Source organism: Otolemur garnettii, unplaced genomic scaffold (assembly GCF_000181295.1).
Source record: "Otolemur garnettii isolate 467f Iridium unplaced genomic scaffold, OtoGar3 scaffold00072, whole genome shotgun sequence".
NCBI classification, from domain to species: Eukaryota; Metazoa; Chordata; class Mammalia; order Primates; family Galagidae; genus Otolemur; species Otolemur garnettii.
In genome coordinates, this window is record NW_003852467.1 from 5,903,325 (window position 1) to 5,919,003 (window position 15,679).

The window sequence follows — 15,679 nt, forward strand, 5'->3', positions numbered from 1 at the left end:
AAAAAAAAAAATAAAAAAAAAAAAGAAAACTAGCAAAAAATCTTCTAATTGCTTGGTCCTTGATTTCACTTAGCAAGAGTCACAATATGTATTCCGTGTTGAAAAATCAGGTTCTCCCTTCTACTCAGCTATTCTGATATGGTGAATATCCCCCTTTCCAATTTTGCATGGAGTCTCCTTATAGCCCTTTTGTTCAGAAATGGGATTTCTTATGTATGTATAATGAATATAAATATAGGTTTTAGAGAGTGCTAGTGTTTTAATGAGATAGAAATCGGCAGACAAGAGAGAATTATTGAAGGATTAGTCAACATGGGGGCAATTTGATGTGGAAAGAGAAAGTCTGTGCAGGAAATGTCTGGGAAAAAAATTAGAAGAGGAGTGGAATGAAATGAGCTCATTTATGGTGTGAGTTAAAGATAGAAGGGAGTTATTCTCAAGAGGTAAAAAGTGAAAGAGTTCATGTTGTAGAACTTGACCTAGACCAGTCATCAAGGGAAAGAAACTAATTCAAAAGACTTGATCCAAGCAAGCAATCTGGAGCAGATGCATCTTATTAGAGGTGTTAGGGGAAGAGAGAAAGTTTTAAACTGAATCTTCTGTTATTCCTGGAGCCCAACATCAAAGGTCATAAAAACCTTATTACCTTAGGGCCAAATAAAGGGTAGTAAGTCTTATGTGTTAAACAGGACAGTACATAACCTCAGTTCAGAGAATTCCTCTAACGTGTATCATCTATACTAATTTAAATTAAAAATCAGAACTAAAGCTTGAAAATAAAAATGTCTTGTTTTATTTCTTTCTAAAAAATACTTAGCTATTTGTTTTGAATTCCTAAGCAATGCTAATCTAGTATATAATGATAAAACACAGTTGATTTTCCTAGGGTACATTGGCATCAGAATGCCAAAAGGAAGAGTTGCCTCCTTTCATGTTTTACTACTCTGAGAACTGCACAAAATGTTTTGAAAAGTCATAAAATAGGTGGCAAATGAGGAAGAGAGATTACTTCCTTGAGTTGTTCCCTGGGCACATGCTTTGCTTAGTTTGACTCTGGAACCATAGAATGTCTCTCATTTTCCCAGTTACTCTGGGATTCCTAGGGTTGGCAGTAAGTTAGTTAATGGGTTAATTATCCTGATAACTCACTACCTTTATGATAATAGTAATAAGAGTAGCAGTAGGCATTAAAAAAAGATAGAGTACTTTGTTGTGCTCTTAACACTAAGGAAACATTTTACGTGGATTCACCTGTAAAATAAGGAGTCCCAACAACCCTGTAAAATAAGGACTATTTAAGGACTATTTCTCTGCAGAAAACTGAGACTACAACAGTTTAATAACGCATTCAAGCACATACTTGTAACCGTTCTGAATTACCTGCCTAAAAGAAGAGGTTCCAGGGCGGCTCCTGTGGCTCATAGGAGTAGGGCGCTGGCCCCATATGCTGGAGGTAGTGGGTTCAAACCCAGCCCCGGCCAAAAAACTGCAAAAAAAAAGAAGAAGAGGTTCCAGAGACTGGTGCATGGCAGCCCACAAGTCTCAACTGCATAAACTAAAAGGAATAATCCCCATTAATCTTTGGATGAGAGTAGAAAAAGTGGCAAAGAGCAAACGGCAGTGACTTTGGCATAAAGGTGTTTTCTATTCTTTAATCTCTATGATGTTCTTTCCTCTCTTTCCCTCTCTGTCTTTCTCTGTCAGCTATATCCACAATCATGCCACAAGATAACTTTTCAATGAGAATATAAAGCTTCTATTCTCACACTTAGGAGTTTACAGGTCAACTGTAGTTCAGGTGATCTGGATAGACTTTGAAAAGGCCTACTGCATGCTGCATGGTGCCTGGGTTTGCCTCCAGGCTATGAGCTCAATTTAGGTTGCTTCTAAGTATGTTGGGATCAGAAGACACCTGGGACATAATCTCTTAGCAGATTGCCAGAGCACAAGAGGACTAGTCTGTGTTCACATCGTGTCAGCTAAAGCAAGTCATGTGGTCAAACGAAGGTCAAGGGTCTGGGAAGCATACTCTGCTCACTGCGAGACCATGGCTAAGGTATACATGTTTAATTCTTTCACGGTGGAGTAAAGAATGGGACTAAAATTCAATCTCTCCACCCCCCTTATTGCTTTAATTGCTGTCATAGTTGTAGCCCTTTCTTACTCTTACTTTGCTTTCTAAATGGATTATATCGCATCTATAGTCATTTGGTTTTTAATATCTGAGTTGCTCCCTACTGTATCAGGTTTCAAATTTTACTTTCCTTGAAATTTCCCTGGTGCCTAATACAATACCTTTCACACAGAGAGCATTCAGCAAATGCTGTTGACTGCCTGCCGTCTTTTAAAAGCACATCTGGAGAGACAGTGAAGGCACCTGGTGATATTGCACTGACTTGTTGGTAACCTGACGTGACCCAGATGGCCCAATGACTATAACCACCATTACCTGGAGGAAAATTCTCTGACGGTGCAGTCAGCCAGTTCTGCTCAAATTTACTGAGAAATTCTATGAGCATAAATTAGTCACCGCTCTATTTATATAGACACCTGTCCTCTTATATCTGACCTGGTGAGGCTTGATTTCTTTCCTACTCCCCTAATAATCACAATAAGGTTCTTGAAGTTTTCTATAAGTGTGTTTGAATGAGATTGTTTTCACGAGCGTGGCCACACAATATTAGTTATTAGACTTTCCAAGACTGTAGAGCCAGCAGCACTGGCTACTAGATCTCGTGTTATATCAGCAACTCAGTCACCTTGCCGATTAGTTTAGTATGAACTCTTGACTTCCCAGATCCAATGTAAGCCTGATACTCTATATGATTTGGCAATCTACTGACAAATCCCGTGGTGTGGTATTCTGTTCACCACGTGTGATGGTCTCAGAGCTCAGTGTTATCCGTCTGACAGCTCATATAATATTTACAGGTTGTTATTCGTGAGGAATTTTAGTTAGCCATAAAGATTTTCACAGCTATGGCAGACATTAGAGGTCTCATTCATCACTCGTGTGACCTTCCCCTCTGGAATGTAGCCCATCTGTCTCTGCTGTTGAAATCTTTATGGAAAATCTGCCCATCTTTGAAAGTTTAGTAAGTGATCTTAAAGTTTTCATTGAATCTTTACTTTTGATATATGATATAGACATATAAAGCGCAATTCTTACTTTAATGTTTTGAAAAGTGTTAAGTTTAACTTGGCTTTTTAGTTAAATAACAGAAAACTTCCCCTTGCTATAGAAACTGTATGCATCATATCAAAAGAAAAATTCTACAGAAAGCAATTGCAATGGGAAAAAATAATACATACATATCTATATATTCAGCGTTAATCACTATATGGAAATTTAAATACTATATTATAATCTTGATTATGATTTCAGGAAGTGAAAAAAGGGTGAACCATCAGGGTGCAGTGGCTCGCTCTTATAATCCTAGTGCTCTGGGAGGCCAAGGTGGGTGGATTGCTTGATATCAGGAGTTTGAGACTAGCCTGAGCAAGAGTGAGACACACACACACACACACACACACACACACACACACACCCATCTCTACTAAAAGAGAAAAAATAGTCAGGCATTGTGGTGGACACCTGTGGTCTCAGCTACTTGGGAGGCTGAGGCAAGAGGATCATTTGAGCCCAAGAGTTTGAGGTTGTTATGAATTATTACACCATAGCACTCAACCCCAGTGTGACAGAGTGAGACTCTGTTTCAAAAAAAAAAAAAAACAATAAGTTTTCCATGTAAGGTTATAAAGAAGATCCTATGCAAGTTCAATAGAGAAATTAACTGAATCCACTGTTTATAGCTCGTAACATGAGAGGGATAGCCAATCCTCAGATGTTGTCCCTCTCTACTCTTGTTCTCCTCTTTTCACACACAACTTCTAAAGTACTGGCCAGAGACCTGGGCTTGGTATTTCCCCTCTGTTAACTACATCCTTCAACCTCTGTGATCTGGTTCAGCCTTCACCCTTTGGTGAAAGTACCCATTTCAGGTTACCAGTGATCATGGGATCAAATACATCTTTTTCCTCTGTAACCTTAGTCCATTGGAATCCAACATTGCTCATACTTTACCAACTAGCCTGTCCTTAGGTTTCACCCTACTTTATTCTAGGTTCAATGTTGTTTTTCTCTGTGATTCCATTGCCACCACCATCTGGAGGAATTCCCCAGGGTACAGTCCCTTTTTTTTTTCTCTTTCTCTAGTATTAGGCAATGTACCCATCCATTCATTTTTATTTTTTACGTATTTCTTGAGGTATCATTGATATGCAAAATTTACACATATTTAATGTATATGATTTGATGAGTCTGGACATGTGTATTACCCATAATACTTTGACTACAATCAAAGTAAAATTAACAAACATATCCATCACTTCCAAAAGTTTCCTTATGTTCCCTTTGCTTTTGTGTGTGTGTACGTATGTGTATGTGTACATCAAGAACACTTACCATGAGATCTACTCTTTTAACAAAATTTAAGCGCACAACACTGTATTGTTAACATATAGGCATTATGTTATACAAGAAATCTCTAGAATTTATTCATCCTGCCTAACTGAGACTTTATACCCATTGTACAACAACTCCCCATTGCCCCCTGCCCCATCCTCTGGAAAACACTTTTCTATTCTCTGCTTCTATAAGTTTGACTTTTTCTGCTTCTGTAAGATTGACTATTTTAGATACCTCCCATAAGTGGAATTGTAAAGTATTTGTCTTTCTGTGACTGACTTATTTCACTTAGAATGTCTTCAATGTCCATCCACATTGTCACAGATGGTAGAATTTCCTTCTTTTTAATGCTGCATAATATTCCGTTGCATGAAAATGTAGTGTATACATATAATTCTCTTTTTCTGGCTATCTTCCTTTAAAAGTCCAGCCATTCCCATAGCTTCAGCTGTCATTCCAGTACTTACGGTCGTGTCCTTATATTTGAGATTCAGAGAAAAGACCCACCTTCCAAATATTTTAACCTAAATACATCATTTATCTGAGATTCACATCCAAGCATATTTTCTCCATATATGAAAATGCCAATTACCTAGAAACTACGTCTTTAAGTATAGAGCCATGTGTGACTTCTCACTTCCCTGGGCACCAAATTCACTTACAGACCACTTCTCAAACTCTACTCTTTTACCTCTAATTCTTGTGTATGGTACCATCTGAACAATCATCTTATCTTTTCATCTGGTGATCTTCTCTCTTTTTTTTTTTTCTGAGACGCAGAGTCTCAAGCTGTTGCCCTGGGTAGAGTGCCGTGGCATCATTGCTCACAGCAACCTCCAACTCTTGGGGTCAAGCGATCTTCTTGGCTCAGTTTTTCTGTTTTTAGTAGAGACAGGGTCTTACTTTTGCTCAGGTTGGTCTCAAACTCGTGAGCTCAAACAATCTACCCACCTTGGCCTCCCAGAGTGCTAGGATTATAAGCGTGAGCCACCGTGCCCAGCCGATCATCTCATTTTAAAGTAATCTGTGACCCTCTATTTTTTTGCTGTATAAAATGTAAACTAATCTGTTTATCATTCATGTTGTGGAATGGCAGACAAATGGTCTAGCTAAGAATAAAAGATTTGTGGGGCAGATGCCGTTAGTTTAGGAAGATTGACATGTAGAAAAAAGTACCACAAGCCCACATAGTTAGGTAGTATTCAAAGGCAATTCTTTCTGCAGCACGTTATACTACATGTGGCACATTAATAGTAGTTAGGAATGGATTTAAGAGCTAAAGTCAAATGCGGCCCAGTTGAGACAGGAAGTATTGATTCTATAATTACCATCATTCAGACAACATAACATAGGTATGTGATTACTAACATTATTTATATGGTGAATAACATTTCACAAAGCAATTTCATATCACTTTTTCTCATTTTATCCTTACAACATTTTGGTAAGGGAGACATCATCATACCCATTTTGCATATAAGGAAAATAAGGCAGGGCAGCACCTGTGGCTCAGTGAGTAGAGCACTGGACCCATATACCAAGGGTGGTGGGTTCAAACCCGGCCCCGGCTAAACTGCAACAAAAAAATCGCTGGGCATTGTGGTGGGCGCCTATAGACCCAGCTACTCAGAAGGCTAAGGCAAGAGAATTGCCTAAGCCCAGGAGTTAGAGCTGTGACGCCATAGCACTCTACCAAGGGCAACAAAGTGAAACTCTGTCTCAAAAATAATAATAATAATAAGGTTCAGGTAGAACAAAAGTGATAGTAGAATAAGGGTTTACATCCAGTTCTTCTAAATCTATGCTTTTGGACACTTTCTGTGTTATCTAAGTACCTCTCACAATGCTAGGTTGGGCTTTAAAATAGAAAGCCAATGAGCTGAGTGCCTCTCCCAATTCAAAAATTTACAATCTTTGTAAAAGAGGAAGGTGTGAGACACATTTTTTCAAATAATCCACTCTAATCAGTTTATCCATGTGCCTTGAGAATTATGTCAACCAAATGCCTTTGACTGAACAAAATGGAGTTTTCTCTTTTCACCTGGATCAATAAAAAAAGAATTCTGCTGGCAGAAATGTAAATTATATATAAATAAAATGCCTTTAAAATGTTCATAACCTTTAATCAAGTAAATATACTTGTAGAAATGTTACTTAAGAAAATTAACAAAAATGTATGTAAATATTTATCTACAAAGATGTTCATTGTAGCCTTCCTTTTAATGGTGAAAAATTGAAAACAACATAAATCTTCCCAAAGAGAGAATTTATTCAATAAATCATGGTACATCCATTAATGGAATGTTGTTCAGCCATTAAAAATCTGTTGTAACCTGGTAAGCTCACTATTAAGCATTCATCTTAGAGAAATGGAAACTTACTCTTACACAAAAACCTATACGGGAGGGTTGATACCAGCTTTGTTCATGATTGCCAAGTGCTCAAAGCAACTTAAATGTCCTTCACCAATTGAATGGATAAATATTCTGTGGTATAGCCATACAATGGAATACTATGAATACTTAGCAATTGAAAGAAACCAATTGTTGATACACACAACAATATGGATAAATTTCAAGTGCATTATGCTGAGTGAAATAAACCAGCCTCAAAAGGTTGCATCCTATATTTATAGGATATTCTGGAGAGGGCAAAGCTGTAGAAACAGAGAACCAGTCAGCAGCTACCAGATGTTAAGGGTGGAGAAGAAGTTGAGTACAAAGTGGTAGTATGGGGGTATAGGTGAATCTTTCTAAGAGTAGAATGTGAATGTTTTAAAGCAATAACTGAGAAAATGACATGAAGGCTGTGTTGACCAGTTGATGGAAGTATTTCAGATTGCATGTGAAAACCCCACACTGTACCCCAGAAGTGCATTAATGTACATAGTTACCGTTCAATAAAAAAAAAAAAAAAACAAAGTGGTAGTATGAGGAAGTTTTGGGGGTGAGGGAACTGTCCTGTCTCCTGATCGTGGTGCTTGTCACATGAATTGGTGTATGTGTTAAACCTAATAGAACTCCATGCACAAAAAACTAATTTTACTTTCTGTGAATTTTTTTAAAACAACAAAAATCAATTATAGAAGAATATATGAGAAGGTGGAAAATTTGTTCATGTTATATTTTCCCCCAATATATTTTAAGTGAAAAAGACAGTAAAAACTTTTGTCTATAATATGATTTGAGGGTGGCGCCTGTGGCTCAAAGGAGTAGGGCACTGGCCCCATATACCAGAGGTGGTGGGTTTAAACCTGGCCCCAGCCAAGAACTGCAAAAAAAAAAAAAGTATGTATATATAAAATACGATTTGAATTTCACAAAATAAATATGTATATATGTGAAATGATGTACACAAAAATGTTAACAAGTTATACCTGTGTGGTGGGAATACTGAGAGTTTTGTGTTTTCTTCTGTGTGTTTTCCTTCAATCATGATATTGTCTTTTGTAGTTAAGAGGGAAAAGGAAATATTACTAAAAATTAAAGAAAAAAGAAAGAAGGCATGATGTAAGGGGTGGTATCCAAACTGAGGCAGGAATGCCCTGAGTAGCCACAGATGGTTTGAGTATGTGGGGGTAGGGTGAGGATGGTACAATTAAAAGCAGGTTTGGCTGAATGTCACCAAAAACAAACCTCAACAGTGGCTTAAACAAAGGAGAGATTTATAAGTTTCTTTTTTTTTTTTTTTGAGACAAAGTCTCACTATGTCACCCTAAGTAGAGTGCCATGGCATCACAACTCACAGCAACCTCAAACTCTTGGGCTCAAGCAATTCTCTTACCTCAGCCTCCCAAGTGGCTGGGACTACAGGTGCTGGACACCATGCCCAACTGTTTTTTGGTTGTAGTTGTCATTGTTGTTTGGCAGACCCAGGCTGGATTCGAACCTGCCAGCTCTGGTATATGTGGCTCGCACCCTAGCCGCTGAGCTACAGGTACTGGCCTATAAGTTTCTTGTATAGAAGTTCAGAGATAAACTGGAATGATGACTCTTATTCAACAGGAGCTCAAACTTCTCAATGTTTCCAACCATTCCTAGCATATGGCTTCTGTAACATACGTTGTCAGGGTCCTCTCCATATCCCTCCCCCAGCATTCACCATGCCCAGGCACGCTAAAGCGAGATTTCCACAGAGACCTACCAATCTGCCTTTAAGGCCTCCTCTGACCATTAGAGCCTGCTCATCGCACAAGGAGCGGGCCAGAAGTACCAGGGAGTTAATGACCATCCCCCACCATACTCCAGGAGCAGCCTGCAAGCAACAGTGCATAAGTAACCCAGTTCCCTCACCCCTCAGGTGGGGTAACTCTGAAGTGTGAAGCCCCTAGCTGCCCTGAGCCCCAGGTGACCAAAGCAGCAATGTATCATTTATCAGCTTCCATCCCTTCAAGTCTCGCTTCCACCTCCTTGGATCACCAAGCACACTACTTGCACTCATTTCCTTGTCTCAGCATCTTCTTCTGGGGAATTGCAACCTAGATGCCTTCCACTGTCTGGGTGACTGCAGCTCGGCCCATCATCACATCTGTGTTCTAGGTAGGAAGAAGGAGAATGGGGAAATGGCCAAATCTGCCAGTCCATTGAATCAGCCATCTTTAAAGAACTTTTCCAGAAGTCTCACCCAAATATCCTCAGCTGGCATGCATAGGCCTTAGGGATATTGCTGCACTCAACAATTAGGAGTTCTGTTATTTAAAAAGAGGAGTTGAGGTATAGTACAATCAGCTGTCTCTGTCACTGAGCATGGGGGTTCGAAAGCAAGGATAAGGAGAAGTGGGGCCATGTAGGGCAGGACTGGGAGACTAAGGTGAGAGGAAGTCAGGATGTAAAGGGCCTTGGATACCAAGAGAAGGAACTTTCAAATTAGTTCATATACAGGGGATCTATAGAAAGTTTTTGAGTAAGAGTTCCAGACAGTACTTTGGAGAAATTAAGCATTTAGTGCCATACTGGATTAGCTGAGAAGTGATGGAGAATCTGGAGAAAGATATAAGTCATAGCAGCAGCATGAGGAAGTGTCTGCACTTTGCCCCTCCACAACCACCCTCCACACTTCTCTCCCTTGCTCTGGACCTTGAGAGGTTGACCTGTGTGGGCTGCATGAGAGGAACCCCAGGCCTCTTAGCTTCAGGCTGGGTCCAGCCACCAGAGCACTGTGGTAGGAGATGGTGGGAAGTGAAGAATGAGGTTGGAATGCTTATTTCCCCATTTCCCTGCACCAGAGACCCTGTCACCTGCCTCTCATTACCCAGTGTGCATGCTCAGTGGCTCCCTTTTAAAAATATTATCCCTCATGATTTCCCTACATTCTGCACACACCTTTAATAATAGCCCTTTACTAAAGTCTCAACTTACTGAATTTGAATGTGCCATCTCCTTCCTGCCAGGACTCTGATTGATACAGTCGTATTATAATAGATGTCCTTCTAAAACCTGATCCCACTTAAGTAATATGGTCTTTAAGAGCATGGGACATATTAGGACCTCTTTCTGCACTCAACCTCACCCCCACCCCTCCCACTTACAAATACCTAGTGTGGAGTTGAGCACATACATCTGCTCAGTTTATTAATTTTAAGGCTGGAATAGTAGACATACTCATTGAAAGATATCCTCAGAGACTAAAATTAAGAGCAAAGTAGCAATGGCTATGTCTATCTTATTCACTGCCATGGGGCCAGCACTTTGTACAGTGCCAAGCACAGGGGAGGTACTCTGTAAAAAATTGTCACATCATGAATGAAGTTGTATTGGATATTGTTTGGGGGCTCTGTTTTTGTCTTCATCAAGTAAAAATAAGTCTCAGCTCTTCTGAAATTAGCTTCTCTGAAACTGATCAGATAATTTATTTTGGACATTTAAAACAGGAGCAATGGTGGAGGTTACAGAGGCAGATCTTGACCAGGATGAAAGGAAGCTGTTTCTAAACATCATTAAAGTTATGTCAAATTGGGCGGTGCCTATGGCTCAAAGGAGTAGGACGCTGGCCCCATATACCAGAGGTAGCGGGTTCAAACCCAGCCCCGGCCAAAAACTGCAAAAAAAAAAAAAAGTTATGGAAAATTCACAAGAGCTACTCCACAATGTAGGGGCAAGAAAGTTGTTCAAGCAGCTCCCAGAAAATCACTTAGTGGAAATTATGTAGAGGGTAAATGTAGATACCACATAAAGTGGAGAGAGCTTAGACCACGCAATGTTAAAATCCCCTTCAAGATTTATTTATTCAACACTTTGACAATCATGTATTATCCGTGATGTGCCATTCATGATAAAATAGAGGGAAGTTCAAAGACTAGACCTGGGTGTGATTCTGAATGCACTCTTTACTAGCTGCATGACCTGGATTAGTTTACTGAGCACGTCAGAGCCTCAGTTTCTTTATCTGTGATCATATAATGACATGACCTCATAGGGTGCTTGAGAGGATTATGTTCCATAACTTACAGTGAGGCACATAGTAGACATGAAATCTGTTTATTATCACCTTTATTTCCTGAATTATCTATCTGATTTCATCTTGAACAACAAACCAAAATTAGGATCTATTACTCTTACCAATTTAGGACCTTACTAGCTCATTTAATCTCATGTGATCTCAGTGGTTTCATCTTCTGCAAAATGAAAATAAGAATACCTACCTTGGCACCTACCTTGGCTCAGTGACTATAGCTCAGTGAGTAGGGTGTCAGCCCCATACACTAAAGCTGGCAGGTTCAAGCCCGGCTGGGACCTGCTAAAGAACAGTGATAGCTGCAACCAAAAAATAGCCAGGTGAGGTGGTGGGCGCCTGTAGTCCCAGCTGCTTGGGAGGCTGAGTCAAAAGAATTGCTTAAGCCCAAGAGTTTGAGGTTGCTGTGAGCTGTGATGCCACAGCACTCTACCAAGCGTGACGTAGTGAGATTCTGTCTCAAAAAAATAATAATAATAATACCTTCATCACAGGTGACTATGAGTCTCACATGAGCTAGACTAGGCCATGTTTCAGGCACATAGGAAGTTCTCAGTAACTCTTTGTTCTTTTGCGCCCCCACCCACTCCAACTTTCTCTAGATCAAGCATTCTCCATGGGGGCAGTATTGTCTTCAAGGGGATGAAAATTGGTTCTTGGAGAACAAAACAATTCTTTTTCTTTTGTATGAGTAGAGACAAATACATACAATCCATAAACAGACATGCAGTATATCTGTGGTATTCAAATTTCATGGAGAGTAGGATGATTATTTTTAAAAAACATGTAAAAAGATTCCTTAGGGAGAGTATAGAAAAGGGCTAAGAAATATCCCTCGCTGCACCAAAATCAACTGTGTCTCTAAAAACACTGCTCCTTCTGAGGAACCGAGTGCCAGTGGCTAGTAGATTCTCCCTAATGCCTTTTCCTTAACCCAGAGGTAAGTTTTCTGTTTTATCTCTAGTGAACATTACATTGTTTGTCTCAACCCCATCTACTTTTTTCCACCCAACTATGTTATCAAATGCCAAATCCACCAAATATAAGAAAAGCAGAAAGATTAATGAATGTATTTGGGTCTGAATTCCAGAGAGTGCATTTTTGGCATAGCTTAAATAACATTAGCATTCTTTTTAATTTTCTGGTTAGGCCCCTGTGTCAATTAAAATATGGCTTAACACCAGGGTGCATGGCTTGGCACATTCTGTTCATCATGCATTAAAGAATGGTTGAAATCAGAACTTCCCCTAAGTAGTGTGGTCTGTGTTTGTGATTTTCAAAACCACCTTGGGCACAATATTGAATCCTGTCACCTCAAGAGAGGAGAAACATTTGAAGGTAGAATTGCTGCCCTTTCTTGCTCTTAATAACATGCTGTGCCTGTAACACAAGGGGAAATTCGCAGGTTGGTTTTGGACTAAGTAAACTCAAGTGTAGCTTGTTATTTAAATTCAGTAGACAATGCTCCATGGTGCTGGTATCGTATGATAATGGATGATTTTTACACTGGAGGATCTGAATCACAAAGCTGCATTGGGATTACACATAGTGGTTATAGAAACTTCTGTATAAGAAAATACCAAAGGACAGCCCACTGTCATAGAAAAACTACTTGCCGATAAATCTGCTTTTGATGGGCTACTAAAAATGGACACATCAGGCATAAAAGATGTGTGTGTCTATTACGTCGGCTAGCTTTGTGAAGGATGACAAGCTTCCACTGGTACACTGAGATAAGAAGCAGCTGTTGTTGGAGTCATACTGCTGCAAGAAATGAAATGATAATTCTGTGGCACACTTATGAGAGTTACTACGTGTTTGATCAACTTTTGAAAAGAGGCGAGACCAGAATCATCTGGCAGCTCCAAATGAAATTGCCGACAACACTTTAACAATCTCTTGAGAAGGAGCACTGAATTCGATCCCATAGAGCCATCACCCAATTGTGTGTTATTTCTAAAGCAAGTAGTTCCAGTGTGTGTGGATGCGGTCGGGATGGGGCAGGGGAGGGATGGAAGGAGGCTGTTGTTATTTTCCTTTTTTATTGCGTCAAGGACATTTCTGAGTATAAAATTTCAGGCTTTCAGATGATGACTGCAAAGCAGTTGCTTAGGTGAATTTATAAACTGTGAGTTAAAGGGGAAAGAACATCTCTCAGGGGGGAAATTGTACTGAATCTTACCATTGGATCAATTTGATAACTACACATAAAGACAGAGGGTGTTAAAAAAGAAAAGATGAGCAATTATGAACTGCAATTACAAAAGCTTTAAATTTCACATTGATCTGGAACTTGTAATTTTTTTAATTTTTTTTTTTAAATCTTTGCAGCCATTTAGTTCAAGCATATTCTGATAATGCCGCTGGTGTTTAGTTGGGATTTTTTTTTCCTTTTAGTGTTTAACAACACAAGGTCAACTATAGATACTCTATGGAGGTCTTGCAATTAGCTGAGCCTTGCACCACTGATTTTCCTCTGTCTCTTGTTAGACTACCTGCTTGAAGGTTGGTTTGTTTTTTGTTCTGTTTTGTTTTGCTTTTCAGGAAGAAAGCCCTCAAGCCAAGCCAGGCAATCAGCAGACCTTTCCAGCATACTTCTCTCTAAGAGGTGCCTAGGAATAGTGTAGAAAATCCAGACTGACTCTTCTGCTACCAGAGAACATATCCAGCATCTTCCGAATTAGAAAGAATTTCTGAATGGTTAGAATAATAAAGAACTGGAAAGGGATAATGAAAGATATTGTGAGGCCTTCCTCTCTTTAGAGACCTTTAAGGAAAAAATAGCCATTCTTTCTCAGTTTAGGCATTCATAGGCTTGGCATTTACAGCCAGTGAGAGCTGGACCAAATGCTCTCTGGAATTCTCTTCTTCCTTTTACGATGCTGGTATTTTAAGAAGAGGGTGCACAGAGCAGCCAGGAGCTCTAATTTCTGGCTCTTCCCCACGTTTCTAGCTACAGAAGGGGTAGAGTTTTTAGTTTTCCAAAATATCAGACTCTAACCAGGTCGATCAGGGAATCCAGCCCATATTCTTAAAATCCGAACATGAGAGTTGGATCCTAGAGAAGAAAAAAGGACAAGAGGAGAGTTGGGCAGAGAATGAGAAAGGGGGAAGAAGAGAAGGCGGAGGGAAGGAGGAGAGAGGAATAGAGATCAGACAGAGAAAAATTGAAAGTGAGGGACTATGTCAAAGTAGCAGCTAAATATTTTTTTTTCATATTAAAAATTCCTGTCTGCCAAAACAAAAAAGCATAATTAGCGGCTAAATACAAAGCCATTCCCTTTATCGTTTAAATGACATATCTCCAAGGAACAACACAGCATGTCTGGTTAAAGGTTGGGTGATTCAATCCCTCTATTACTCCATATAAAACAAAGAAGCTAGAGTTTCATTACCCTTAAATTGTCTGGCAGTGGGGGAAGTTAACTTTTATTAGAAGCTGTTCTTTCATATTAGACAGCGTAGTCATGGATATATTAGCTTTGACGTTTTCTTACATCTCAATACATTGCAGCGTGAATTTACTGTGAGACTAATTTAGAAGGGAGCTTTTCATAAGAGGAAATAATGGTCAGCATCAGCTGTGCTTCAGATTATTAGCAGGATGAAACTTCAGGGAAAAATGTACATACAGATAAAAGTACTAGATGTTAATAAGAATGCTTTCTATGTTTCTATTTCTGATGCTATTCTGTTTCTTAAAACTCCAGTGTCTCAGTACTTCAGTGTCTTAAAACTATATTCAGGAGGAATATTTTATTGTTTGAGAAAATGTTATCGTATCTCCTAAACAGGATTATTTTATCTTAAAGAAAGGCAAAAACCCAACAGATCAAATGGTGGATAAAAGGTATTTGTGGAGGTTCAGCTTTAGGAAAGAAAAAAAAAGTCCTTACAAATTAAGCATTTAAAAAAGTGTAAAGATGATGTATTTGACTCATCAACAAAGTCATTATAAAATGAATTCCCAGTATATGAAATGAAATTTCACCTATAGGATTCATTACTCATCACAGAAGTTTCATTATGCTCTAATTCCAGGTACTATTCCCTCTCTTTTGGTTATCTTTGCTAATAAAAACCAAGCTGGTCAGCTGACACTTTGAGACATCAGTTAAACATATAATCAGCAAATGAATTTGGATTCTTTTTCAAACAAAGAGAGAAATAAGCATGCTGGAGTGATAAGCATCTTACTTTAGCTTCAATAACTTAGGATGTAACTGTATCACAGAGGGGTGTTTGAACCGCTAAACTAATAAAACCTGGTCAATCAAATGGTTAAAGATATTGAGAAGCAGCAACAGGAAGGGTTATAGGAAAAGCACCCAATGGAGACACATACAAGAAGCCTTGTCAGTCTACTCATTCAGTTTCTTATCTGTTCTATAGGTTCGGCAGTGGAAAGGTTTTTTTTTTTCCTTTGCATTTATCTTTGTGCCTGAATGAGTTCAATTTCACTTAGATTAGGACAGAAATTTCAGAACAGCAGGTTAATCCGTTCTGTCTTCATGGGCAACTGAGCAAACAGACCAATATCAGTGTAAAATTGTAATTCTGGAGATTAATGTTGTCTTTCCTGTTTGCAGTGAACTTGACCTCCTTCCCTTTCTTTTTTTTTTTTTTTCTTTTTCAGCTTCTGTCCAGGGTCCCTGGGAGAGAGCCATCTCACCAAACAAAGTGCCCTACTATATCAAGTAAGTTGAAAGAAGCACATTCTTAAAGGAGCATTTATTGTGACTAATCTGTATATTCACAAAT

At 39.1% G+C, this 15,679-nt stretch overlaps 1 protein-coding gene across 1 annotated transcript in view; it reads left to right on the forward strand.

The window, feature by feature from the left end:
• DMD (dystrophin) overlaps positions 1–15,679 on the forward strand; it is a 2,307,273-nt gene that overhangs the window by 2,063,739 nt on the left and 227,855 nt on the right. The window contains exon 62 of the mRNA XM_023515448.1: positions 15,555–15,615. Within this exon, the coding sequence (XP_023371216.1) occupies positions 15,555–15,615 (61 nt within the window). The remainder of the gene's footprint in view (positions 1–15,554; positions 15,616–15,679) is intronic.